At 46.0% G+C, this 27,898-nt stretch overlaps 1 protein-coding gene across 2 annotated transcripts in view; it reads right to left on the bottom strand.

Moving 5' to 3' along the window:
* Positions 1-240: 240 nt before the first annotated feature.
* Positions 241-27,898, bottom strand: part of heca (hdc homolog, cell cycle regulator) — a 36,654-nt gene continuing 8,996 nt past the window's right edge. The window contains exons 2-4 of one of the 2 annotated variants that reach the window (XM_068045537.1): positions 26,555-27,607; positions 5,184-5,338; positions 241-4,255 (exon numbers count right to left, since the gene is read on the bottom strand). In XM_068045537.1, the coding sequence (XP_067901638.1) occupies positions 4,091-4,255; positions 5,184-5,338; positions 26,555-27,607 (1,373 nt within the window). In that variant the 3' untranslated portion in view covers positions 241-4,090. Of the gene's footprint in view, positions 4,256-5,183; positions 5,339-11,303; positions 11,600-26,554; positions 27,608-27,898 lie in introns of those variants that run through there. The other variant, XM_068045538.1, reaches the window with a different exon arrangement.

The raw sequence follows: 27,898 nt of genomic DNA, 5'->3' as shown, positions 1-27,898 counted from the left end.
AGAAGGAGCATTTGCATCCCACCACTATGAACACCAGGCCAATTAGGACAGAAAATCATGTCAATAATAGATGAATGTTTGAGGCTCATCTCACAATCCCTCACTATTTTAACAAAAGCCAACTAAACTAGTAGTCAGCACAACGAAATGTAAAAGAGAACAGCGTTAAGTCTGCAGTCACATCTGCCCTACACTGAAATCAGGTTTATAATCAAAGTACACACGGACAACAATTAAAACTGTTTTCTTACTTATAATTTATTGCAGGTAAAAATGTGCTCTTAACAAATGGTTTCCACAAACCAAACAATAAACTTTGCACACCACCAGATCACTACCCCAAACCCTCAGCTATAACATTTACTTTTCACAAGTGCAGTGATAAAGCAGTTCAATTGAGGTATGAAGTATACACTAGGTGCATCTCCAACAGCCATGTTCTTCCAGCTTTAATAGTGACAAATGCATGTTTGCAAAACAATGTCCTAAGCCTCCATGCACACACAAAGACAGACACACACACGCACGCAAACACACATGCTCACATAAAATAAACGCAGACGCTCACACACAAATGCAGACATACAAAAATGGACGCACACACACACAAATCTTTCCTGATGCAAAAATAACACTATTTTTCAAATAAGCAATTTAAATTCTGGGCTGGAAAAAGCAGCATGAGACCATTAAACCTTCATTAAAAGTCATCATTAATTAAAGGGGGAATGTTACTTCATTGGGTACTGGACATTGGGAAGGCAGTGGGGAGTATTTTTAAGGCAAGGTGCAACCCCACTGATATGCACCAAAGAATATCTCTACCTGTCTGGAGAACCTATTGACTGCACGGTACTATAACCCCGCACCCCATGGAGGACCAGCAATTCAGATTTGGTAGGGGCCCCAGTAAGGACAGCTTGTGGCTCAGGGAATGAGGTGCCGCACTGGTGGCATCCACTGCATTCTACATTGCCCACACAAAGCGGTGGCAGCAGCCATTACCGAACTGACTGCTGACCCACCAGCTTTAGATCGCCCTCCAGGGGGAGTCCTCAGGGTGAGGGTGGGACGGGGCTGGCAAAAGTCCCGATTCGATCAGGTTCATGCTGGAGTGCTTGAAGGACATTCGGAGCAGTGGGTTCCAACTGCTGCGCTCGGGAACTCTCTGGAGATAGTGTCAGTTCGCCAAAATGTCAAGTCTTTTCTCCTTTACTAATACAGAGCGAGCTGGCAAGTTAAATAATGTTGAGGACAGAAATCTGGCAACACATGGGCAGATGTATGAGAGCTTACGAGAATCCCCAAGGGGATCTCATAGGCCCAAATTAATTAGGCAGTGCTTAAAGTGTTCACTCCCCTGCCCAGATCAGGCCCAATTATATTTGGCCCATGGATCTCTGCCTTTTAGTATATGCCTCCTGTACAGAAGCACGGATTAAAAAGTTCCTACATTCCTACTCAATTAGAATCATGGAATCTTACAACGCAGGAGGTGGCCACTTGGCCCCTGCTCCTGTGTCGGCTCTTTGATAGCCCCAATTCCCCTATTCTTTCTTCATTGCCCTGCAATGTTTTCCTTTTTAAGTATTTATCCAATTGTTTTATGAAAGTTGCTATTAAATCTGCTTCCTCCACCCTTTCAGTCAGTGCATTCCAGATCATAAGTTAAAAAAAAGTCTCATCTCCTCTCTGGTTCTTTTGCCAATTATTTTAAATCTGTGTCCTCCAGTTATTGATCCTTCTGCCAGCGGAAACAGTTTATCCCTATCTACTCTATCAAAATCCATCATAATTTTTAAACATCTCTATTAATTAAACCTCCCTTTAATCTTTCCTGCTTTAAAAGAGACCAATCTCAGCTTTTCCAGTCTCTCCACATAACTTAAGTTCCTCAGAAATGCTGCCATTCTAGTAAATCCCCTCTGCACCCCCTCCGAGGTAAAACTGGCACAGAGTCCTTCAGGGACCGAAGCTGGTTTACCAGATACTAGCAGGTTTTACTAGGCAGTAATCTAATCTCAGGGTCCACAACGTATCATGAGTAACTAGATCATCTCTCCAATACATAACTAGCCTTTATCATAGGGTCATACAGCACAGAAACAGGCCCTTCGGTCCATCGTGTCTGTGCCGGCCATCAAGCACCTACCTATTCTGATCCCATTTTCCAGCACATGGCCCGTAGCCTTGTATGCTATGGCATTTCAAGTGCTCATCTAAATAGATATGAAGTTTTAGAAGTTGGCTTAAAAACAAACAGCAGTTGCTTTGGTTGATAGTGGGATTAGTGCTACGACATGGCACACTGAACACTGCACTGAGAAGCAGGATACTCAGGCAATAACACAGGACTTCACTGGGTATTGGAAAGTGAGGTTGGATCTGACTGGGTATTGGAAAGTGAGGTTGGATCTGACTGGGTATTGGAAAGTGAGGTTGGATCTGACTGGGTATTGGAAAGTGAGGTTGGATCTGACTGGGTATTGGGCTCATGAGGCTGGACCTCACCAGATCTGCTGAACACACATCTGGTTTAAGAATGAGACTGAAACTTACAGTATGAATGAACATCATTAGCCATGAGCATGCTACTTAGAGAAGTAAAGCAATGGGACATGAACATGGCTTGTGCTAGAATATTAGAATAATGTTCTAGTTACTGACCTTGGCTCCTCATTACTACTCAGGGTGTCAGCTGTGACCCAGTGATAGCTGATCGCTTATGTGTCAGAATTCCATGGATTTAAGTCCCACTCCAGGGACATGAGCACAAATTCTAAGCTGACACCCCAGTGCAGTACTGAGGGGAGTGCTGCACCGTCAGAGGTGCCATTTTTCATTTAAACTGAGGCCCTGTCCGACCTCTGGATATAAAAAGATCCCATGACACTATTTTGAAGAACAGGCGAGATCTCCCTGGTGTCCTGGCCAATAATTATCCCTCAACCAACATCAGAAAAACAGATTATCGGGTCATTCTATCATTGCTGTTAATGGCAGCTTGCTGTGGGAAAATTAGTTGCTACTTTGCAAAGCGCTTTGTGGCATCCTGAGGTCCTGAAAGGCGCTATATAAATGCAACCCTTTCTTTTTCCCCATAGCAAGTTTATTCAGTGAAAGGAGGAGCCATACAGACTGCCTTTGATCCCCGGCCTGTGCTAAGTTAGCTGACATCAAAATCGAACCCAACACCCCAGTTTAAAGTCGATTGCGGGGGGGCACCGTGGTCCCAGTTGCTGTCCAGCTGAAAAGCACATGGACGCGTAGAGCTCTGGGACAATAGGGCAATGACCAGATCAGGTTCAGCTGCGATGCCCTCTGCAGTCAAACTACCCTCCAGCCCTCTCATCTGAACAACAGAGGTGGTACTGGAAAGGCTTCCAGCACCCCAGAGGTCCGTACTCTTGAGCAAGGAATGGCGACAATAGGTGAGGGGTATGAGAAACCATGCAGGAAAGCAATGATATCGCAGAGCTTTCTCTCAGGGTGTCCAGGAGATGTGGCAGAGGGAGGCTAGGGAGGTTTAAGCTAGTGGATGGCCAATCGCCAAAGACTGAGTAAGCTGGGAAGGATAGAATCCAAGCTGGGATGAACTTTGCCAGTGATGAAAACAGCAAGCCAAGCACCCCTTACTCCCTCTCCCTTCAACACTCGACCAGTGACTCTCGCTCCTCTTTAATGTCAGCCAATGCGACTTGAACTGTGCCAAGCCTTTGCACCTCAATACAGGCAAAGAAATAGCCCAGGCCAAGGGCTACCCTTGACCTGGAGTACAGTTACATTCAACCGTCAAACCCCAATTAATTAAAAGAAAAACCTTCTGATTCTTTGGAGCATCAAAAGTGGAAACAGGACCAGCTTTTCACCGTTTTGCAAGGATAAAATCTGAAACCAGCTGCTTGTATGCAAATCTTTTTCGCTTCCAACAGGGGACTTGCCCTCTTACTCTAACCCTTCGCCTGCCCCCACCCCCGTTACTGGCCAACAGTGGACAAAGACTTACACACAAGCAACCCAAACAAAAAGAAAAAGTATTACACCCTACATAATAATTACTCTAGAAAAAGAAAAAAAGAGAAAGCATTTGTCAATAAGCTTCCAACACTTTGAATGAAGAAAAGGGTTTTACAAAGTGGTAGTCTAGATTGCCGCAGTGTGGACACTGCTGGACATTGCTGTACTCAGAGAAATACTGCATTCCCACCCGCACATCGATGACTGGCTTCCCACAGTGCTTGCAGTTTAGTCTGGCCTGAAAGAGAGCAAGAACATTTATTTAAAAAAAAAAAGAAAAATACAGCAGTTAACTTATGATTTGTGTACAAATTTAACGTATTAACCAGAGAACAGCACCTCCAATAGTGCAGCACTCCTGCGGCACTGCACTGGAGTGTTTGCCTCTATCATGTGCCCATCTCAAATGCAGTTTGAACCTACAACCTCTGACTCAGAGGCGACAGTGCTACCCTCTGAACCAAGAATAACACCTGAGGATGGACTGAATAATGAAGTGAAGGTGAAGAATGGGTTGAAAGGTATTTTCTAGTCACTACTTTGAACTTTTTTCAAGATATTTTAAACAAGCCTGAGGCCGATGGAAGCGGAGGTGATCAATGATTTCAAAAGCAAACTGGATAGGCACTTGAGCGAAATCAATTTTTGCAGTGCTACGGGGATTGAGCCTGACTGGATTGCTCAACAGAGAGATGGCACAAACTTGAAGAGCCGAATGGCCTCCTTCTGTGCCAGAATGACTCGGGGATGGTGGGGGGGGGGGGGGTGGTGAGTAGTCAGGAAATCATGACCCTAAAACACTGTTGTTGGAAAGTGCAAGTGTTGATAGTAGGGTGGGATGGGGAAGAGAACAGGATTGGGTTCAGTTGTGACGGCCCCCATGGTTAAACAGCTCGCCAACACTCCCTGCCTAGGCTCAGTGTGAAGGATGGTCATTTAGGGGGTGGTAGCCAGCCAAGTAGGAAACTGCACTCCAGCATGAGGCATCACCTCCGAGAGCGAAGAACAGAGAAAAGAGCGATTTTTTTTTTCCCCCAAAAAGGAGCGCACACTAACACAGACACAGACACAGACACCGCAAACCTGCTGTGGACTAGCTTTAAATGGGTTGTCCTGCAGCAATCGTTTGGAAAGAGGCAGATAAATGACAGACGTGCAATTCTCACCTGACAGCACGGAGACGCAGCCAGGATGTCATAAGTGTACATCGTTCCCAGCTGGTGCCAGCTCCCATCCCATCGCGACTTGCATTTGATGCAAATTATCTTATGTACCCCCTCTAGGCAGTCCACACAAATGGCATAGAGGTGCATGAGCCTCCCTGCAATCAAACCATGGGCAGAATCTGGGTCAGGTCCCACTTTTGCTGATACAAATTATAGTAAAGACATTGTTATCCGTTGCAGCTAGAAAACGTAGCTCCAGACACATTCAAGATACACCTAATAAATTGTTTGTGATGTCGTCTATGCTTAGTATACCTGTTACTTACACACAAGCGGATTCTGAAACTCACTCCATGCCACCTAGTGGACAAAACCTGCAATGACTTAATTACCGTGACTGTTTACATATAAAATTTCCGTTCTAAATGTTTACATAGGACACCTTCCAGGACAGAGCAGCACGCTTGATCGGCACCCCGTCCAGCACCTTAAACATTCACTCCATCCACCACCAGAGCACAGTGGCAGCAGTGTGTACCATCTACAAGATGCACTGCAGCAACTCGCCAAGCCTCCTTCTCCAGCACCTTCCAAACCCGCGACCTCTACCAACTAGAAGGACAAGGGCAGCAGACGCATGGGAACACCATCACCTGCAAGTTTCCCTCCAAGTCACACACCATCCTGACTTAGAACTATATTGCCGTTCCTTCACTGTTACTGGGTCAAAATCCTGGAACTCCCTCCCGAACAGCACTGTGGATGTACCTACCCACATGGACTGCAGCGGTTCAGGAAAGCAGCTCACCACCACGTTCAAGGGCAAATAGGGACGGGACAATAAATGCTTGTATTGCCAGCAATGTCCACATCCCGTGAACAAATAAAAAACGGTGGCTAGGTTTGGAGCGCATGGCTGATCTATACCTCAACTCCATTAGTTCCATATCCCTTGATGCCTTTACCCAAAAATAATCTATCCATCACAGCGGCACAGTGGTTAGCACCGCAGCCTCACAGCTCCAGTGACCTGGGTTCGATTCTGGGTACTGCCTGTGTGGAGTTTGCAAGTTCTCCCTGTGTCTGCGTGGGTTTCCTCCGGGTGCTCCGGTTTCCTCCCACAGCCAAAGACTTGCAGGTTGATAGGTAAATTGGCCATTAGCAATTGCCCCTAGTATAGGTAGGTGGTAGGGAAATATAGGGACAGGTGGGGATGTGGTAGGAATATGGAATTAGTGTAGGATTAGTATAAATGGGTGGTTGATGGTCGGCACAGACTCGGTGGGCCGAAGGGCCTGTTTCAGTGCTGTATCTCTAAAACTGAAACCATCTTGAAAGGTTTTACAAGGAGAATTCCAGATTTTCAGCATCCTTTGTGTGATTAAATGCTTTCTGATTTCACTCCTAAAATTAGAGTGAGGTCATTTAAGATTAGGCCACTCACTCCTGGAAGTATTTATTGCAATTCAATATGTGTTGGGTTATGTTGGTAGTGAGCTTTAGCCAATTGCCAACAATCTTCCATGGGGTTTCAGCTGGCAATAGCAGGCTCCTGCCTCGGGAGACAGGTTGACTGACAGAATTACTGCAGATTATATGTCTTGCTGGATGGCACACCTGAATACATATTAAACCTAATGGCTACTGAGTCCCCCATACACCAGGATTAAAGTTATTAATGGAAGTATGTGTGTCAGAGAGAGAGAGAGCACAAGAGCAAGAGCAACATGCACACTGGATGTGTAGAACTCTCTCAAACTGGCCCAAGTTAATGTATCTCCTCTCCCCTATATCACAGATCCCTGCATGGGTACGATTGTAGCACAGTGGTAAAAGGGCTCCTCTCAGTTACTGCCTTAAAAACACTGGAACGGTCCCCTCTTTATTCAGAGAACTGCTTAACATAGCTAGCAGGAAACTGAAAGAAGCTTACACACGAGCATACAAAGTGGTCAGAACATGCATCACGTGTGCACTACTTCCGATACAAGTTCCTAACTGGAAGGGAAGGTCAAGGCAAAAGACAAACCTACCCACTCATTCATATCGGAAAAGGGAGCAGTCTAGACACAGGATCCCTCTCTAGTTGTACACCAGAGATGTAGAGGGAAGCAGGAATTTGTTCAAAAGACAGCAGCTTATTCAAAGATTCACAATCACTTGGCAGTTGTGGGTCATTCACTCAAGACCATATCATGCAGTGATCCTGCAGCATGGGCCCACCTCCCTGTGCAGCCCTCTAACCCACCCCCTCCAATCCCTTTTGAAGATTCCACCTGCGTGCTGGTGTAGTGGCTGAAATGTGCAATTTACAATGAAAAAACAAACAAACGGAAGACATGAAAATGAGCCGTGAACTTGTTTCTCTCTTCCTGCAGTACTGAGGGAAGTGTTACACTGTTGAAGGTGCTGCCTTCTGGATGAGACATTGAGACTTTGAGGATTGAACCTGAATTTATTCAGCAACTTAGCATCACTCAGCCTGTCCTAATATATTAGTTATGTTTGAATGAAATGGTTGCTTTTATGTCAGTAAATGTGGCAATTTTAAAAAAAAATTCTTTCTTGGAATGTGGCATTTATTGCCTGTCCCTAGTTGCACTTGTGCCTTTCTCAGCATCAGGGGGCAGTTAGTATGGGACTGGAGTCATATATAAAACAGACTAAGAATGGCAGGTTTCCCTCCCTAAAGGACATTAGTGAACCAGCTGAGTGATGATTCAACAGCTTCACTGTACGTTCTCTGCACTGATTAGCTCATACCTCTGGATTACTAGCCCAGTAACAACCACTACGCGACCATACCCAAAGTAAGATCCCATGAATGGTCAGTTAATTTGCTTTGGGATAAATATTGGCCAGGACACCAGGACAAACGCCTCTTCTTTGAAACAGTGCCATGGGATCTTTCACATCTACCTGAGGGGGCAGACAGGGTCTCGGTTTAACATCTCATCCGAAAGGCGACACTTCCGACAGTGTAGCACTCCCTTAGTACTGCAGGAAAAAGAGAAACAAGTTCGCTGCTCACTTTCATGTCTCTCATTTGGTTTTTCTCGGGATTTACACGTTTCAGTCACTACACCAGCATGTAGGTGGAATCTTCCAGAGGGAGGAGGTGGAGGTGGGGCAGGGGGTTTAAGAGGACTCCAGAGAAAGATGGGCCCATGTGAGTGGATCACCAAGTGGTGTCAGTTTGAGTGAATGACTCACAACTGCAAAGCGATTGTGCAGCTTTGAATAAACAGCTGCCTTTTAAGTTGTAAAAGAAAAAAAACTTTCAAGCTGGAAACACTTACCATGAACATTGCTAATTTCCAAGCAATTCACTGTAAGATGAAACTGAAATCAGACAGCATATTAACACATCATACAGACTGCCTTCAAGCATAATGTGTTACTTCTGTTTCAATGGTATCGCTGCTTTTATGTATGTAAATGTGGTACCTTTTTTAAAATTACTTCTTGGAATGTGGGCATTAAATCCTGGCTACCCAACCCGACCCCGACCAAGTCCAACTGCATGTGTTGGGCTCGGGTCGGGTCTGTATTCTGCATCCAGCATTCGGGCTCGGATCAGGTCGGACCGGATTGTACCGTTTTGTTTCGTATTATTTTCGTTTTAATCGACATTTAATCTAATATGTTATCTTCAGGTCGGGTCGGACATTTTAAAAAATTAAAGGACTCAGGCCTGGGTCGTGTTGGCTGTTGTCGAGTTGGGTGCATCACTGGCATTTACTGCCCATCCCTTGTGTCTTTCTTGGACACTTCAGGGGGCAGTTAAGAGTCAACCACACTGGCGTGGGGGTAGGGGCCAACAACTTTGCGATGGGGCAAAAAAGACATGGCCTAAATTAAGCCCTAAAAATTAGGTGGTCATCTGAACAGCCTCACCTGCAAAATATGATGACACATGCAGTCCCATCATATCGCAAGACAAGACTTTCGACAAGAGCCAAGCTCGGCTCCCAGTTTTTGACTCACAAGCAAGGGGTCGGCACCGGAGTTTTAGCCAGTATTGAGCACATATCAGAGTAGGTCTTATTTCAAAGGCTCGTTTAGGAGCAAAATTAAATTTACCACTGGACATCAATGGGATCTCCACCGCTGTTGAACTGGGAGCAATTAACTGACAAGTACCCTTAATTGAGCCTTGCTCGAGGGTTAATTGGAAACCTACTGATTCACCAAAGTGTCTTCTTTGGCCTCCTTGTCTCGAGAGACAATGGGTAAGCACCTGGAGTTGGTCAATGGTTTGTGGAGCAGCACCTGGAGTGGCTATAAAGACCAATTCTAGAGTGACAGACTCTTCTGCAGGCGCTGCAGATAAAATTGGTTGTCCGGGCTGTTACACAGTTGGCTCTCCCTTACACTTCTGTCTTTTTTCCTGCCAACTGCTAAGTCTCTTCGGCTCGCCACACTTTAGCCCCGCCTTTATGGCTGTCCGCCAGCTCTGGCGATCACTGGCAACTGACTCCTACGACTTGTGGTCAATGTCGCAGGACTTCATGTCGCATTTGCAGACGTCTTTAAAGTGGAGACATGGACGGCTGGTGGGTCTGATACCAGTGACGAGCTCACTGTACAATGTGTCCTTGGGGACCCTTCCATCTTCCATGCGGCTCACATGGCCAAGCCATCTCAAGTGCCGCTGGTTCAGTAGGGTGTATATGCTGAGGATGTTGGCCGCCTCGAGGACTTCTGCGTTGGAGATACGGTCCTGCCACCTGATGCCAAGAATTCTTCAGAGGCAGCGAAGATGGAATGAATTGAGATGGCGCTCCTGGCTGACATATGTTGCCCAGGCCTCGGTGCCGTAGAGCAAGGTACTGAGGACACAGGCTTGAAACACTCGGACTTTTGTGTTCTGTGTCAGTGCGCCATTTTCCCACACTCTCTTGGCCAGTCTGGACACAGCAGCGGACACCTTTCCCATGCGCTTGTTGACTTCTGCATCGAGAGACAGATTACTGGTGATAGTTGAGCCTAGGTAGGTGAACTCTTGAACCACTTCCAGAGCGTGGTCACCGATATTGATGGATGGAGCATTTCTGACGTCCTGTCCCATGATGTTCGTTTTCTTGAGGCTGATGGTTAGGTCAAATTCGTTGCAGGCAGCCGCAATCCTGACCATGAGTCTTTGCAGACACTCTTCTGTGTGGGATATTAATGCAGCGTCAGCAAAGAGTTCCCTGATGAGGACTTTCCGTACTTTGGTGCAGACTCGATGGGCCGAAGGGCCTCTTCTGCACTATTATTCTGTGATTCTGGTCTTTGCTCTAAGACGGGGAAGGTTGAACAACCTGCCATCTGATCTCGTGTGGAGGAAAATTCCTTCTTCTGAAGACTTGAACGCGTGAGAGAGCAGCAGGGAGAAGAAGATCCCAAACAGTGTAGGTGCGAGAACACAGCCCTGTTTCACGCCACTCAGGATAAGAGAGGGGTCTGATGAGGCGCCGCTATGCTGAATTGTGCCTTTCATATAGTCATGGAATGAGGTGACGATACTTATTAGCTTTGGTGTACATCCGATCTTTGCTAGTAGTCTGAAGAGACCACGTCTGCTGACAAGGTCAAAGGCTTTGGTGAAATCTATGAAAGCAACGTAGAGGGGCATCTGTTATTCACGGCATTTCTCCTGTAGCTGGTGAAGGGAGAACAGCATGTCAATGGTGGATCTCTCTGCTCTAAAGCCGCACTGTGCCTCAGGGTAGACACGCTCAGCCAGCTTCTGGAGTCTGTTTAAAACGACTGGAACGAAGACTTTGCCCACTATGCTGAGCAGGGAGATTCCACGATAGTTGTTACAGTCACCGCGGTCACCCTTGTTCTTATAGAGGGTGATGATATTGGCATCGCGTATGTCCTGTGGTACTGCTCCCTCATCCCAGCACAGGCAAAGCAGTTCATGGAGTGCTGAGAGTATAGCAGGCTTGTCACTCTTGATTATTTCAGGGGTAATGCCATCCTTTCCAGTGGCTTTTCCACTGGCTAGAGAATCAATGGCATTACTGAGTTCCGATTTTGTTGGCTGTTCATCCAGCTCATCCATGACTGGCAGAGACTGGGCTGCATTGAGGGCGGTCTCAGTGACAACATTTTCCCTGGAGTACTGTTCTAGGTAGTGCTCCACCCAGCGGTCCATTTGCTTGCGTTGGTCAGTGATCGTTTCCCTGATTTAGATTTGAGGGGGGGGCGATCTTCTTGATGGTTGGCCTAAAAGCTCTCTTCATGCCATCATACATTCCTCTGATGTTTCCGGTGTCTGAGGCCAGCTGAATACGACTGCATCGGTGTTGCCAGTAGTCATTTGCACAGTGCCTGGCTGTTCTTTGTGCAGCGCTTCTGGCTACTTTAAGTGCTACGAATGTTAACTTGCTGGGGGCTTTCTTGTAGTTCAGTGCGTTTAGTGGCTATGACAGGTGTAGAGACGAGTTAAAAGCCATACAACTGTGATCTATCCCTTGTCTCAAAAGATAACAAGTAAGTTATATTTAAACAGAAGCCCAATGTCACTTTATCAACATCAAGCTGTGTCTGGTGAAAACATAAGATAATTACAATCTGGACCACACTGCTGGAAAGGGTGGCGGAAGCAGATTCAATCGTAACTTTCAAAAAGGAATTGGATAAATACTTGAAAGGGAAAGTTTGCAGGGCTATAGGGAAGGAGCGGGGGAAAGCAAGACTAATTGGATTGCTCTTTCAAAGAGTTAGCACAGATATGATGGGCTAAATAGCCTCCTGCCCTGCATGATTCTTCTAAAATCATACAGCACAGAAGGAGGCCATTTGGCCCTTCATGGCTAAGCCAGCTCTCTTAAAGAGCTATCCAATTAATGCCACTCCCCTCCACCCTTTCCCCATAAACTTTGCAGATTTTAAAAATCAATTCCCTTTTGAAAGTTACTACTGAATCTGCTTCCACTGCTCTTTCAGGTAGTGCATTCCAGATCACAACAACTCACTGCGTTAAAAAAAAATTCTCATCGCCCTTCTAGTTCTTTTAATTATCTTAAATCTGTGTCCTCTGGTTACTGACCCTCCTGCCAATGGAAACAGTTTCTTACTTACTCAATCAAAAACCCTTCATGATTTTGAACACCTCTATTAAATCTCTCCATGTGTTACAACCAATGAGTTTCTCAAGTTCACCAGCTCAGCACCATCTAGGATCAGCTGACTAATCTGTACTTGCACCATTGTTTCCTTGATCTGTGCTCTCCTGAAGGTGTTGACTCCTTACTAGGTACAGTTCTACCATTTCTCCCCACTCAACAACCCCTCCACCCTCAATGGAACCTCACTCAAGTAACCATTATTCACATATGAGCCTCAAGAGTGAGGGTCAATGGATACCTAACCCACTGGGAGAAGGGAGCAACACATTCAAGCTGAGGTCCAGCGTGCGTTGTTGGATGGTGAAGAGTGAGAAACCAAGCCTTCTCTAACCCAACAGCACTGAGGCTAGTTGTAGCCCCCTCCCCTCTGCTGCCACAAGGGCTGACTCACAGATTTTGCAGAGACCAATGACAGTCCCTGGGGTCTCCTGGTCAGTGGGGCTCGATACTTACTGCAGAAGCCGACTGAGGCACCAGAGGGTCTTTTCAAAGAATGGTGTGTGGTTTGGTCCTAAAGCAGGTTGTTAATTGCATCACAGAATGATACAGCACAGCTTTCGAAGAGTAATCTAGTTAGTAACATTCCCCCGCTCTTTACACCTCTTCCCTGCAATTTTTTTCTCTTTCAAGTATTTCTCCAATTCCGTTTTGAAAACTATCATTGAATTTGTATCCACTGCCCTATCAGGCAGTGCATTCCAAATCCTAACCACTCGTTGCAGAGAAACGTTTATCCTTATGTCATCTCAGGTTCTTTTCCCAATCACCGTAAATCGTGTCCTTTGGTCATCAACCCTTCAGCCATTGGAAAGAATTTCTCCTAATTTACCCTATCAAAAGCATTCACGATTTTAAACTCCTCTATTCAATCTTCTCGTAGCCTCTCTGTTCTAAGCAGAAAAATCTCAGCTTCTCCTGTCTATCCACGGAACTGTAATACCTCAATCCTGGAACTATTCTACTAAATCTCTTCTGTAACCTCTCCAAAGGCTTCACTTCCTTCCTAAAGTGTGGTGGCCAGAATTGGACACAATACTCCAGTAGAGACCAAACTATTATTGTTATAAAGGTTTAGCATAACTTCCTGGCTTTTGTACTCTATGCCTCGATTTCTAAAGCTCAGGATCCCACATACATATTTAACTGCTTTATTAACCTGTCCTGCTAAGCAGAACACATAAATCAAAGGAGCAGAGGTATCCAGTGTCCAGGGGCAAAGACTTCAGTCTGATATAACACCAACTTCCCAGTAACAGGTACGAGACTGGAGGGAGACAGGAAAAGTTTGTAGGGGAAATCCAGCCCTCCAAGTCTCTCTAACACGGTGCTTGGCAGCCAAACACAGAGCAGCTCTGGCAAAGACCTAAAGCAGGTCACTTGCCCATAGCTGCAAGGCCAGGTGGAGAGTGGGGTGGGAGGGGTGAGGGGGAGGAGCAAATGATATTTTTTTTAAAACACACGGAAATATCCCATTTGCACAAATTGCCACTTTAATATTTATTCATGAGATGTGGGCATCACTGGCTAGGCCAGGATTTATTGCCCATCCCTAATTGCCCTAGAGAAGGTGGTGGTGAGCTGCCTTCTTGAACCACTGCAGTCCATGCGGGGTTGGTACACCCACAGTGCTGTTAGGGAGTTCCAGGATTTTGACCCAGTGACCGTGAAGGAATGGCGATATAGTTCCAAGTCAGGGTGGTTTGTGGCTTGGAGGGGAACTTGCAGGTGATGGCGTTCCCATGCATCTGCTGCCCTTGTCCTTCTAGGTGGTAGAGGTTACAGGTTTGGAAGGTGCTGTTGAAGGAGCCTTGGTGAGTTGCTGCAGTGCATCTTTTAGATGGTACACACTGCTACCACTGTGCGTTTGTAGAGGAGGGAGTGAATGTTGAAGATGGTAGATGGGGTGCCAATCAAGCGGGCTGCTTTGTCTTGGATGCCTTCGAGCTTCTTGAGTGTTGTTGGAGCTGCACCCATCCAGGCAAGTGGAGAGTGTTCTATCACACTCCTGACTTGTGCCTTGTAGATGGAGGACAGGCATTGGAGAGACAAGAGACGAGTTACTCACCTCAGAATTCCCAGTCTCCAACCTGCTCTTGTAGTCACAGCATTTATGAGGCTGGTCCAGTTGAGTTTCTGGTCAATGGCAACCCCCAGAATGTTGATAGTGGGAGATTCAGCGATGATAATGCAATTGAACATCAAGATGAGGTGGTTAGATTCTCTCTCGTTTGATATGGGCATTGCCTGGTACTTGTGCGGCGTGAATGGTACTTGCCACTCATCAGCCCAAGCTTGGATGTTGTCCAGGTCTTGCTGCATATGGACACGGGCTGCTTCAGTATCTGAGGAGTCGCAAATGGTGCTGAACATTGTGCAATCATCAGCGAACATCCCCACTTCTGACCTTATGTTGGAGGGAAGATCATTGACGAAGCAGCTGAAAATGGTTGGGCCCAGGCCATGTTTTCTACATTACAACAGTGACTACCCTACAAAAGTACCTGATTGGCTGTGGAGGGTTTTTGGGACAGCCTGGTGACCCAAGAGCCACTGTATAAACTTATTTACAACTTTATGTAAAGACCCTCCAACATCATCTCACCTTTCCTTGTGTAGGTGCATAGACGTTAAGGATTCAGGGCCCATTTCAGCTTGGTAATGGAATGTAGGTCCGCTGTAAGTTAACACGGTCTGCATCTGAACTCTTAATGCCCAAAACTACGCAGGAAACAGTTGGGGTGAGGGAAGACCACTCGGCCTACCAAAGCCCATCCCTCCAGCCCATTAACCCTTCCATCTCGTCATCCAATTGTATTCCAATAAACCTAATGTTTACAGCTTGCTTGGTAGATTAGTTCAAACAACTGTTACTCTGAGTGAAGAAGCAGTTGGCCATGACTTCTACACTAAATTTATTTTTCATCGATTGCCATTCTGCATCACATGGAACTGCTTTTCAGCTCTACCTCCTCTGTGCTGTCACCTGTAGCTCAGAGCTATCCAGTTAGTCTCACTCCCTTAGCCATTTCCATACAGCTCTGCAAAAGTTTCCTTTTCAAGTACATATCCGATTCTCTTACTGAACCTGTTTCCACCAAACTTTCAGGCAGTACACAGCAGATCTCTTAATATGCCTAATACAAGGGAAAGTTCTCAACAACATACATCACATAGGATATACGGCACAGAAACAGGCCATTCAACCCAAACAGTCCATGCTGGCGTTTTTGCTCCACTCAAGTCTCCTCCAATCTTTTCTCATCTAAATCCATCATCATAACCCTCAATTCCCTTCTCCTTCATGTGCTTATCTAGCTTCCCCTTAAATGTACCTGTACTATTCACTTCAACCACTGTGTGGTAGTGAGTTCCACATTCTCACCACTCTTTATGTAAAGACGTTTCTCCAGAATTCCCTATTGGATTTCTTGGTGACTATCTTATGCTGATGGCCTGTAGTTATGCTCTTCCCCACAAGTGGAAACATTCTCTCTGTATCCACTCCATCAAAATCTGTCATAGAACAGAATCACAGAATTGTTACAGTGCAGAAGGAGGCCATTCGGCCCATCGTGTCTCTGAAAGAGCAACTCCCTCAGTTCCATTCCCCCGCCTTCTCTCCATAACTCTGCACATTCTTCCTTTTCAATTCCCTTTTGAATGCTTCAATCGAACCTGCCTCCACCACGTTCTCAGGCAGCGCATTCCAGACCTTAACCACACACTGCGTGAAAAAGTTTTTCCTCATGTCACTTTTGCTTCTCTTACCAAATGCTTAAAATCTGTGCCCTCTCGTTCTCGATATTTTCATGAGTGGGAACAGTTTCTCTCTATCTACTCTGTCCAGACCCCTCATGATTTTGAATACCTCGATCAAATCACCTCTCAGACTTCTCTTCTCCAAGGAAAACAGTCCCAACTTCTCCAATCTATCTTCATAACTGAAATTCCTCATCCCTGCAACCATTCTTGTGAATCTTTTCTGCAATCTCTCCAATGCCCTCACGTCTTTCTTAAAGTGCAGGGCCCCAGAATTGGACGCAATGCTCCAGCTGAGGCCAAACTAGTGTGCTATACAAGTTCAATACAACTGCCTTGCTCTTGTACTCTATGCCCCTATTAATAAAGCCCAGGGTACTGTATGCTTTACTAACCGCTCTCTCAACCTGTCCTGCCACCTTCAATTATTTATGCACATCTTTACCCAGGTCCCTCTGCTCCTGCACCCACTTTCTTCCTACCAAAATGAATTACTTCACATTTCTCTGCATTGAACTTCATCTGCCACCTGTCTGCCCATTCCACCAACTTGTCTATGCCCTTTTGAAGTTCTACACTATCCTCCTCACAGTTCACAATGCTTCCAAGTTTTGTATCATCTGCAAACTGTGAAATTGGGCCTGTACACCAAGGTCTAGGTCATTACTATACATCAGGAAAAGCAAGGGTCCCAACACTGATCCCTGGGGAACTCCACTACAAACCTTCCTCCAGCCCAAAAAACATCCATTAACCACTACTCTTTGTTTCCTGTCACTCAGCCAATTCCATATCCATGTTGCTACCGTCACTTTTATTCCATGAACTACAAGTTTGCTCACAAGTCTGTTGTGTCATTGTATCAAATGCCTTTTGAAAGTCCATGTACACCACATCAAAAGCACTACCCTCATCAATCCTCTCTGTTACCTCCTCAAAAAACTCCAGCAAGGAAGTAGTGTAAAAAACTGTGCTATGTCACACCTCAGCCTTCTTTTTCCAAGAGAAAAAAGACACAGCCTGTCAATCCTTTCCTGATAGGTATAACCTCACAGTTCTGATATCATCCTTGTAAATCTTCTCTGCACCCTCCCCGGTGCCTTTAGATCCTTTCAATAATATGGCAACCAAAACTGCACACACTACTCCAAGTGTCCCCACTTCTCAATTCTATCCTTCTAAAAATAAAGCCTAGTACTTAGTTTGCTTTTTTTATGGCCTTGCTAACCTGTGGTGCAGCCTTTAGTGATATTTGTACTCCAAGGTCACTTTGTTCCTCTACCCCACCTAGATTCACACCTTCCAAGTAATAAACAACCTGCTCATTCCTACCAAAATTGTTTACTTCACATTTATCTCTGTTTGCCAACTTTATTTGCCAATTATTTGCCCATTCTGCAAGTTTATTGAAATCCTCCTGTAATTTGTTGCAGTCCCCCTCAGTACTGACTATCCCATCCCCAATTTGGCATCCAATTTTTGATTCCAAAGTCCAAATCGTTAGTGTAAATTGTGAACAGCAGTGGTCTCAGCACTGATCCTTATAGAACAGCACTTCCTACCATCTGCCACTCTGAATAACTACCCTTTACTCCCACTCTCTGCTTTCTGTCAGCTAGCAATCCATTCTGCCACTTGTCCCCTGACTCTGCATTCTCTAACTTTATTCATTAGTCTATTATGGGGCACTTTATCAAAGGCCTTTTGAAAATCAAGACAAATTACATCTACTGCATTACCATTGTTAGCTCCTCAAAAAATTCAATAAGGTTGGTTAAGCAAGATTTTCCCTTTTGAAATCCATGCAGATTATTTATTACTATAGCTTTCTTTTCTAGATGCTCTTCTGTTCTCTCCTTTAGTAGGGATTCCATCGTTTTTCCTACCACCAATGTTAAGCTGACTGGTCTATAATTCCCTGGGCATGTTCTGTCCCCCCCTTAAATATAGGAATTATGTTAGCTATCCGCCAGCCTTCTAGCACTACACATTTTTCTAATGAATTATTGAGTATATGTAGTAATGCTCCTGCTATCTCTTCCCGAGATTCTTTTAAAATACACGGATGCAATCCATCCAGACCAGGGGCTTTACCCTCTTTAACTTTGATTAGTTTATTCAATACATCTCCCTTTTTTATTACTTTAAATGCACTTATCTCATTACGCATTTCATCATTCAATGTCATGTCTACCTGTTCTATCTCCTTGGTAAACACCAAACAAAATAATTACTTAATATTTCTGTCATCTCTCTATCACTACCTTCCCTGTTTATCCCTTAATGGTCCTATTCCCATCACAGCATTACTTTTTTTTTTAAACTGATGAGCCTGTAAAATATTTTACTATTTTGTTTTATGTTGCTTGATAATTTAATTTCATAGTTGCTCTTTATCTTCCTAATTGTTTTTCTGACTTCTCTCCTAATCTCTTTGTATTCTCTCTTATCATGCACTCCACTGCTGTCTATGTACTCAATATATGCCTCGTTCCTAACCCTCAACTGTTGCTTTATGTCTTTATTCATTGTTAAGTATGTTCTTTCCTTTTAGCAGAATATATCTTTCCTGCACTCTGCTGAACATTATTTTAAATGTTTACCACTGTTATTCAATGTTGGGCATCGACTCAGAGGGGGCTGTGGTACTGCAGATACCTGGTTCGAGTCCAGTTCATGTTAAGTATGCTATGGAGCCAGTAGACACACACCGCTCAGGGCAATTGAGCACTATGCACATACCCTGGCCAAACCTCACCCGCAGAAATAAAGTGACACTCTAATAGTTTCCTTTGTCCGCTCTTCAGTTTCATCAGCTGTTATAGTACATGTTTAGACTTTGCTTTGCACACCCGGTCTTGTTGAACATCATATCCTCCCACTCACCATGAGCAACTCCACTGGTGATCAGGTGTCAGCTGTAGCTCAGTTGGTAGCACTCTCACCGGAGTTAGAGGTTGTGGTTTGCAGTCCCACTCTCGAGACCTGAACACATGGAATAGAGACTGACACTTGATGGAGGTCCCACTTTTCGAATGAGACATTAAACCAAGGCCCATGTCTGCCCTCTCAGTAAAAAGCACTATGTCGAAGAAGAGAAAGGGGAGTTATCCCTAGTGTCCTGGTCGTTATTTATCCCTCAGTCAACATCACAAAAACAGATGATCTGGTCATCATCACGATGATGTTTTCTGGGGCCTTGCAGTGTGCAAATTGGCTGCCTTGTTTCCAATTTACCAGTGACTACACTTTAACAGCACCTCGTGGACTATAAAGCAGTTTGGGACATCAAGTCACGAAAAGTACTACATAAATGCAATTTTTTTTTCTTCACCATTCTTAAATACAGTGACCGGTGAATTTTTTCTGCGATCAACTACATTCTCATCACTAACTGCAACATAAGTTTCCCCACTGCCATCAGAGGAGTGCAACGCCGATGGGGGAAGATATTACTTAGCGTCAGTATTCACCAAGGAGAAGGACTTGGTGGATGATGAGCCTAGGGGAGGGAGTGCCGATAGTCTCAGTCATCTCATTATCAAAAAGGAGGAGGTGTTGGGTGTCTTGCAAAGCATTAAGGTAGATAGGTCCCCAGGGCCTGATGGGATCTACCCTAGAATACTGAGGGAGGCAAGGGAAGAAATTGCTGGGGCCTTGACAGAAATCTTTGCATCCTCATTGGCAACAGGTGAGGTCCCACACGACTGGAGAATAGTCAATGTTGTTCCTTTGTTTAAGAAGGGTGGCAAGGATAATCCAGGAAATTATAGGCCGGCGAGCCTTGCGTCAGTGGTAGGGAAATTATTAGAGAGGATTCTTCGGGACAGGATTTACTCCCATTTGGAAACAAACAAACTTATTAGCGAGAGACAGCATGGTTTTGTGAAGGGGAGGTCGTGTCTTACTAATTTGATTGAGTTTTTTGAGGAAGTGACGAAGATGATTGATGAGGGAAGGGCGGTGGATGTTGTCTATATGGACTTTAGTAAAGCCTTTGACAAGGTCCCGCATGGCAGACTCATACAAAAGGTGAAGTCACATGGGATCAGAGGTGAGCTGGCAACATGGATACAGAACTGGCTCAGTCACAGAAGACAGAGGGTAGCAGTGGAAGGGTGCTTTTCTGAATGGAGGGATGTGACTAGTGGTGTTCCGCAGGGATCAGTGCTGGGACCTTTGCTGTTTGTAGTATATATAAATGATTTGGAGGAAAATGTAGCTGGTCTGATTAGTAAGTTTGCGGATGACACAAAGGTTGGTGGAGTTGCGGATAATGATGAGGATTGTCAGAGGATACAGCAGGATATAGATCGGTTGGAGACTTGGGCGGAGAAATGGCAGATGGAGTTTAATCCGGACAAATGTGAGGTAATGCATTTTGGAAGGTCTAATGCAGGTGGGAGGTATACAGTAAATGGCAGAACCCTTAGGAGTATTGACAGGCAGAGAGATCTGGGCGTACAGGTCCACAGGTCACAAAGTGGCAACGCAGATGGATAAGGTAGTCAAGGCGGCATTCGGCATGCTTGCCTTCATCGGTCGGGGCATAGAGTATAAAAATTGGCAAGTCATGTTGCAGCTGTACAGAACCTTAGTTAGGCAACACTTAGAATATTGCGTGCAATTCTGGTCGCCACACTGCCAGAAGGATGTGGAGTCTTTGGAGAGGGTACAGAGGAGGTTTACCAGGATGTTGCCAGGTCTGGAGGGCATTAGCTATGAGGAGAGGTTGGAAAAACTCGGATTGTTTACACTGGAACGACGGAGGTGGAGGGGTGACATGATAGAGGTTTACAAAGTTATGAGCGGCATGGACAGAGTGGATAGTCAGAAGCTTTTTCCCAGGGTGGAAGAGTCAGTTACTAGGGGACATAGGTTTAAGGTGCGAGGGGCAAAGTTTAGAGGGGATGTGCGAGGCAAATTTTTTACACAGAGGGTGGTGAGTGCCTGGAACTTGCTGCCAGGGGAGGTGGTGGAAGCAGATACGATAGCGACGTTTAAGAGGCATCTTGACAAATATATGAATAGGAAGGGAATAGAGGGATATGGGCCCCGGAAGTGCAGAAGGTTTTAGTTTCGGCAGGCATCAAGATCGGCGCAGGCTTGGAGGGCCAAATGGCCTGTTCCTGTGCTGTACTGTTCTTTGTTCTTTGTCAGGTATTGCCACTCGATGGTATCAGGGTCGGTCCACAGACTGGCCGGCTGAAGGGTGCTGAGGCCAACTGTAATGTAGCAGCTGGGGCCATCACAATTGTCATTCGCCCTGGTAGGCTGGTGGGGAAGACATCAATCAGGGTTTCTGCTCCTTATTACTATTCACTGAGCCTCCCATCCCACCCCATCCCTGCTGCAATGTAAGGGGGTAGGTGGGTGAGTGAGTGAGGAGAGCGAGCGAGAGAGAAAGAGAGCGAGGAGAGCAAGAGAAAGAGAGCGAGCGAAAGAGAAACACACGCACTTGAACACCACTTTGATATTCAGACTTCCTCGAGCCCCCGAAACAACAGAGCTCTGCCTGTGCACAATTCCTTTGCTGCATTTTCTGATTTACTAGAACATATTTTTGCTTATCCTATTTGTTAATTTATATTTAGATATTGTAATTATGTCACTGTGGTCCTTGGGGTAGCTTGCGTTGTCTACCAGAGGTTAGGACACAGCAACTGGAAGTTACAGGGCTTCCCAGGAAAGGGTCGATATTTACAGGGATCCTCAGGGGTCTGTCAATATCTTCAGGGGTTCCCAGTAAGGTGTCAATATTCACTACACAAGAGATTCTATGATTCTAGATACACTGCCTGTTTTGTGCACACAACTACCAGTATCAGAGCTGAATCTTGTCCTGATTTGACTCCACAGTAGAGCAGTGATCCACCAACAACAACCCCGCTCACCCTTCGAGAAATGTACGGCACCGACTTCATTAAATGTTTGGAGAAAGTCGACAATCTCACTTGCACTTGCCAAGCTTAGAGAATCTATCAGCCACCAGTGAAACTATTCAGCAGTCACGACGACACAAAGGGCAGCACAGTGGCGCAGTGGTTAGCACCGCAGCCTCACAGCTCCAGCGACCCGGGTTCAATTCTGGGTACTGCCTGTGTGGCGTTTGCAAGTTCTCCCTGTGTCTGCGTGGGTTTCCTCCGGGTGCTCCGGTTTCCTTCCACATGCCAAAGCCTTGCAGGTTGATAGGTTAATTGGCCATTATAAATTGCCCCTAGTATAGGTAGGTGGTAGGGAAATATAGGGACAGGTGGGGATGTGGTAGGAATATGGAATTAGTATAGGATTAGTATAAATGGGTGGTTGATGGTCGGCACAGACTCGGTGGGCCGAAGGGCCTGTTTCAGTGCTGTATCTCTAAACTAAACTAAACTAAATATAACCTGGGGCTGATAACTGGAGATCTCAGTCTGCACCGATCGATCTCAGACTGGAGCTGAAGCTAGGCCCAGCTGAACTGATTCTCAAATGCAGCAGCCTGCAAGATCTCTTACAGTTTACCCCCATAAAAACAAGAGTGCAAAACAAGTGCATCAAATTCCATGGGTGCACTCATTTGAATGGGAAACACCACAGCTGGATTTAACTACCTGTGCACAAACACAAGTGCCAAAGAACTCATATGGGAGTCTAAGAGGGCAATTAGTTACTAACAGCAGGACCAGAGCCTCAGCTCATCTGCCGCTAAAACCCTCATCTATGCCTTTGTTACCTCTAGACCTGACTATTCCAATGCACTCCTGGCTGGTCTTCCATCTTCCACCCTCCATAAACTTCAAGTCATCCAAACTCTGCTGACCATACCAACTTCTGTTTACCCATCCTCCATGTGCTCGCTGACTTACCTGACTCCCAGTCCAGCAACACCTCAATTTTAAAATTCTCATCCTCGTTTTCAAATACTTCCATAGCCTCACCCTTATCTCTGTAACCTTCTCCAGCCCTACAACCTTCCCCGGCTCCCACACCCCACCCAGAGATCTCTGTGCTCCTCCAAATCTGACCTTATGAGCATCCCCAATTTTAATGGCTCCACCATTGGCAGCCATGTCTTCAGCTGCCTGGGCCCTAAGCTCTGGAATTCCCTCCCTAAACCTCTCCTTCTTTAAGCTGCTCCTTAAGGCCTATCTCTTTTCCAAGCTTTTGGGCATGTGTACTCATATCTCCCTATGTGGCTGCGTGTCAAATTTTGCTTGATAACGCACCTGTGGATCACCTTGCAACATGTTATTGCATTAAAGGTGCTATATGAATGCAAGTTGTTGTTGTTAGTGCAAGACTTGGAATCTGCTGATTAACATCTCTCACGAGTGCAGCCTGGGAGAGTACAATGGATTTTACACCAGGGGAAACCATTACATTTTAGCACAAAAGATCCGGTTTAATTTCTGCCTAACCTCGTTGTGCATGAGTCACTTTGTGCTAACTCTCTGCTGGCAATGCACGAAATATTGATTGAGAATCGCATGATGCGACTTGCACACAATACATGCTGTGTATTAGTCACTGAATGGAAAATGAAATCAGGATAGGGAGGGACAAAAGTTATCTTGGAAGATCAAAGCATTACTCTAACCACAAGCGCGAGCATTGAGAGATGCTTCAGACAGCTAGTTAAAGTGCCAACTCGACTTGGGCTACTGTATCTGTGAACGGAACTTACAACAGGAGTTGCTCAGTCATGGTTTTTTTTAAAATTCATTTTCAGGAAGTGCTCATCACTGGCAAGCCTGACATTTACTGCCCATCCCTCACTGCCCTGAGGTTCTGAAGCTTCTTTGTATTGGTTTGAGAGAAGCGGCTTGACTGCTTCAGAGGGCTGTTAGCAAGACTATAAGAAATAGGAGCAGGAGCAGGTCATTTGGTCCCTTGAGCCTGCTCTGCTATTCAACAAGATCATGGCTGATCGTCTATCTCAGTTACACCTTCCCGCACTATCCCCATATCCCTCGATTCCCTTTGCATCCAAAAACCTATCGACCTCTGTCTCGAATATACTCAGTGACTGAGCATCTACAGTTCTCTGGGGTTCCAAAGATTCACAACCCTTTGATTGAAGAATTCTCCTCTCATCTCAGTCCCAAATGGCTGACCCCTTATTCTGAGACTGTGACTGTTACTAATAATAATAAAAACAAGAAATGCTGGAAATACTCAGCAGGTCTGGCAGCATCTGTGGAGAGAGAAGCAGAGTTAACGTTTCAGGTCAGAGACCCTTCTACTGGGGTACCCCAAGGATCAGTATTTAAGCCACAGCTGTTTACAATCGATATCAATGATTTGGATGTGGGGACCAAATGTAATATTTCCAAATTTGCTGATGACACAAAAGTAGGTGGGAATGTAAGTTGTGTGGAGGATGCAAGGAGGCTTTAAGGGGACGTGGACAGGCTAAATGAATGGGCAAAAACATGGCAGATGGAATATAATGTGAATAAGTGTGAAGTGATCCACTTTGGCAGAAAAAAAACAGAAAGACGGTATTTCTTAAATGGTGACGGGTTGGGCCGTGTTGATGTCCAAAGGGACCTGGGTGTCCTTGTTCATGAGTCACTAAAAGCTAACATTCAGGTGCAGCAAGCAATTGGGAAGGCAAATGGCATGTTGGTCTTCAATAGTTTTGAGCACAGAAATAAAGACATCTTTCTGCAATCGTATAGAGCCTTGGTGAGACTATACCTGGAGTGTTGTGTACAGTTTTCGTCTCCTCAAGGAAAGATATATGCACCATAAAGGGAGTGCAATGGCGGCGTACCAGACTAATCGCTGGGATGGCAGGATTGTCTTATGGAGGAGAGACTGAGGAAACTAGGCCTCTACTCTAGACTTTAGAAAAGTGAGAAGTGATCTCATTGAAACGTACAAAATTCTTACAGAACGTGACAGGCTAGATGAAGATAGGATGTTCCTCCTGGCTGTTGAGTCTAGAACCAGGGGACACAGTCTCTGAATAAGGGGCAGGCCATTTAAGACTGGGATGAGGAGGAATTTCTTTACTCAGAGGGTGGTGAATCTTTGGAATTCTCTACCCCAGAGGGATGTGGAAGCTCAATCATTGAGCATTTTTCAAGACAGAAATTGACAGATATCTGGATACGAATGATATTAAGGGCTTTGGGGATAGCACAGGAAAGTGGTGTTGAGGTAGATGATCAGCCATGATCTAACTGAATGGTGAAGCAGGCTCGACGGGCTGAATGGCCTACTCCTGCTCCTATGTTCCAACGTTCGACTAAACGATTTTGGTGTTGGACTGGAGTCACACATAAGCCAGACTGGGTAAGGACGGCAGGTTTCCTTCTCCAACGTTGGAGTTTTTACGACAATCCAACATCTTCATGGAATTTGTACTGAGACCTGCTATTTATTTCCAGGTTTTTAAAAAGTGTATTCAAACTCTCAAAATTCCCGTGGTTGGATTTAAACTCATGGGCTGCTGGATTATTATCCACATCATAACCACTACACCAACATACCCTGCTCATGTTGACTTAGGTTATTAAGCAAGTGTTTGGAATCAGTTTCAGCAACACAGAGGATGTTACAATGCTGCACGTTATAGGGCTAAACCTGATAGGAAGAGAAGCAAAACAGTGAACCTCCAGAGCAGGAACCCACCCATTAAGTTAACTAATTGTCCTCTCCGCGCTGCTGAATGCCTGTATACTCTGACCTACACTGGAACGCAGTCCAACAACGATTCAATCTTAAAATTTATTTAGAGATACAGCACTGAAACAGGCCCTTCAGCCCACCGAGTCTGTGCTGACCATCAACCACCCATTTATACTAATCCTACATTAATCCCATATTCCCTACCACATCCCCACAATTCTCCTACAACCTACCTACACTCAGGGCAATTTACAATGGGCAATTTACCTATCAACCTGCAAGTCATTGGCTGTGGGAGGAAACCGGAGCAACCGGCGGAAACCCACGCGGTCACAGGGAGAACCTGCAAACTCCACACAGGCAGTAACCAGAACTGAACCCGGGTTGCTGGAGCTGTGAGGCTGCGGTGCTAACCACTGCAATTCTCATCCATGTTTTCAAATCCCTCCACGGGCTCACCCCTCCCTATCTCTGTAATCTCTGCCAGTCCACAAAGCTCTGAGATCTCTGTATTCCCCCAATTCTGGCATTTTAAGCATCCTTGATTTTAATAATTTCACCATTGGTGGCCATGCCTTCAGCTGTTTGGGCTCTAAGCAGTGAAATTCCTTTCCTAAAGCTCGCCACCTCTCTAAAACACTCCTTAAAATCTACCTCTTTAACCATGCTTTTGGTCACCTGTCCTAATATCTCCATGTGGTTCAATGTTAAATTTTGTTTGATAACACTCCTGTGAAATAAGTGTCTTAGGACATTTGATTATGTTAAAGGCGCTATATAAATGCAAGTTTTTGTTGAGTGGCTGCTTTCACATCCATTATTTCTTTGTTACACAAAAGAGCGTTCCATTGATTGGGACACAGGACCTACCTTGGAGGTGACAGGGAATGTCGTATTCTATCTCGTCATGTCTGGAAGGGCTGAGAAAGAGAGTCCCGTCCACCACTGGAAAGAGTTCAAAGACTGGGAGGATCTTGTGGCACAGCGCGCAGTTCACCACATTCCTCTGACTGGCGCTCAGTGCCGCCAGGATAAACTTCCTCAGTTCCTCGCCCTGGCCCACCTGGGCATCATCCTCCATGCGCACATGGTAGGTGTTCATTTTATGTTTGGGCACATGGGCCAGCAACTCGGACAAGTCCAGCCGGCGGAGGAATTGCACCGGGGAGTCCAGCGGCCCCAGGCGGGAAGCTGAGGGGCCTAGATCAGGCTGGCCGAACCTCGAGCCACTAGGGAGCAGCTTCCGGCAGGTCTCCGCATGCAGTGCTGTCTTGAGGAATTCGCCCAGGTGCCGGGCACCACGGGGAACGCCGGCAGAGAAGGAGAAGTAGGGGTGTGCCGATGACGGTGGAGACTGTTCGGGGGGAGAGCCGCATGGCGACCTGAAGTGGTCTTTATGCCCAGGCCCCTGGCTGCCATTGCCCGGCCCTTTCTCCTGAGAGTTCTGGCGGTCCACAGAGTGTCGGCGCTGGGCATCGTGTGGCCTGGGCGCTCGGTTCAGCTTGCACTTTTTGCCGTCCTCAGGTGGCGGCTCGCCGCTCTTGGCGCTGCCACGCTCAGAGCCGCCGGCAATGGCCCCCACCTTCTTCTTCTTGTCGTCCTGCCGCCGGCGAGCCTGGTACCAGTCCACGTCCTTCTTCAGGTGGCCCTGGCCGCAGCGGCAGGAGCAGAAGCGGAAGGCCAGGTCATAGCCCTTCTTGGTCCACATGTTCTGGCGGCACTGCTTCTCGTTCCAGCTGCGGGCTCGGCCGATGCAGTTGAACTGGACCAGGATGCTGCTCTCCCACTCGTAGAAGCACTGCAGATGCATCCAGTTGCCAAACTGGCAGTGCTCGTTGTTGCACACCACGCGTTGGTAGTCGTCCTTCTCCAGCTCGACCGGCCGCCCAAAGCTGCACACCAGCGGCGAGGCGCAGGGCACTTCTGTGGAATGCAACAGGCAAGAACTTGTTACTGGAGCAGCAGCAGAAGGGGGCACTCAACGGTACTTAATTATGATTAAGATGCACGGTCACAACTAAGGTTCGTGTATTAGAATCCAATGAGCTAAAGAACAAGAGTTGCATTTATAGAGAACCTTTCACAATCTCAGGACATCCCAAAGCGTTTTACATCCAGTCTTTGAACAGCAATCACAGCTGCGATGTGGGAAGCATACCCCAGCCCCAGCTGGAGATTTGTGCCCAATTCCGGGCACCGCACTATAGAAAGGAC

This window comes from Heterodontus francisci, chromosome 13, assembly GCF_036365525.1.
Source record: "Heterodontus francisci isolate sHetFra1 chromosome 13, sHetFra1.hap1, whole genome shotgun sequence".
NCBI lineage: Eukaryota > Metazoa > Chordata > Chondrichthyes > Heterodontiformes > Heterodontidae > Heterodontus > Heterodontus francisci.
The sequence above is the reverse complement of the archived record's forward strand: the minus strand, read 5'-3'. Positions and strand labels throughout refer to the sequence as shown.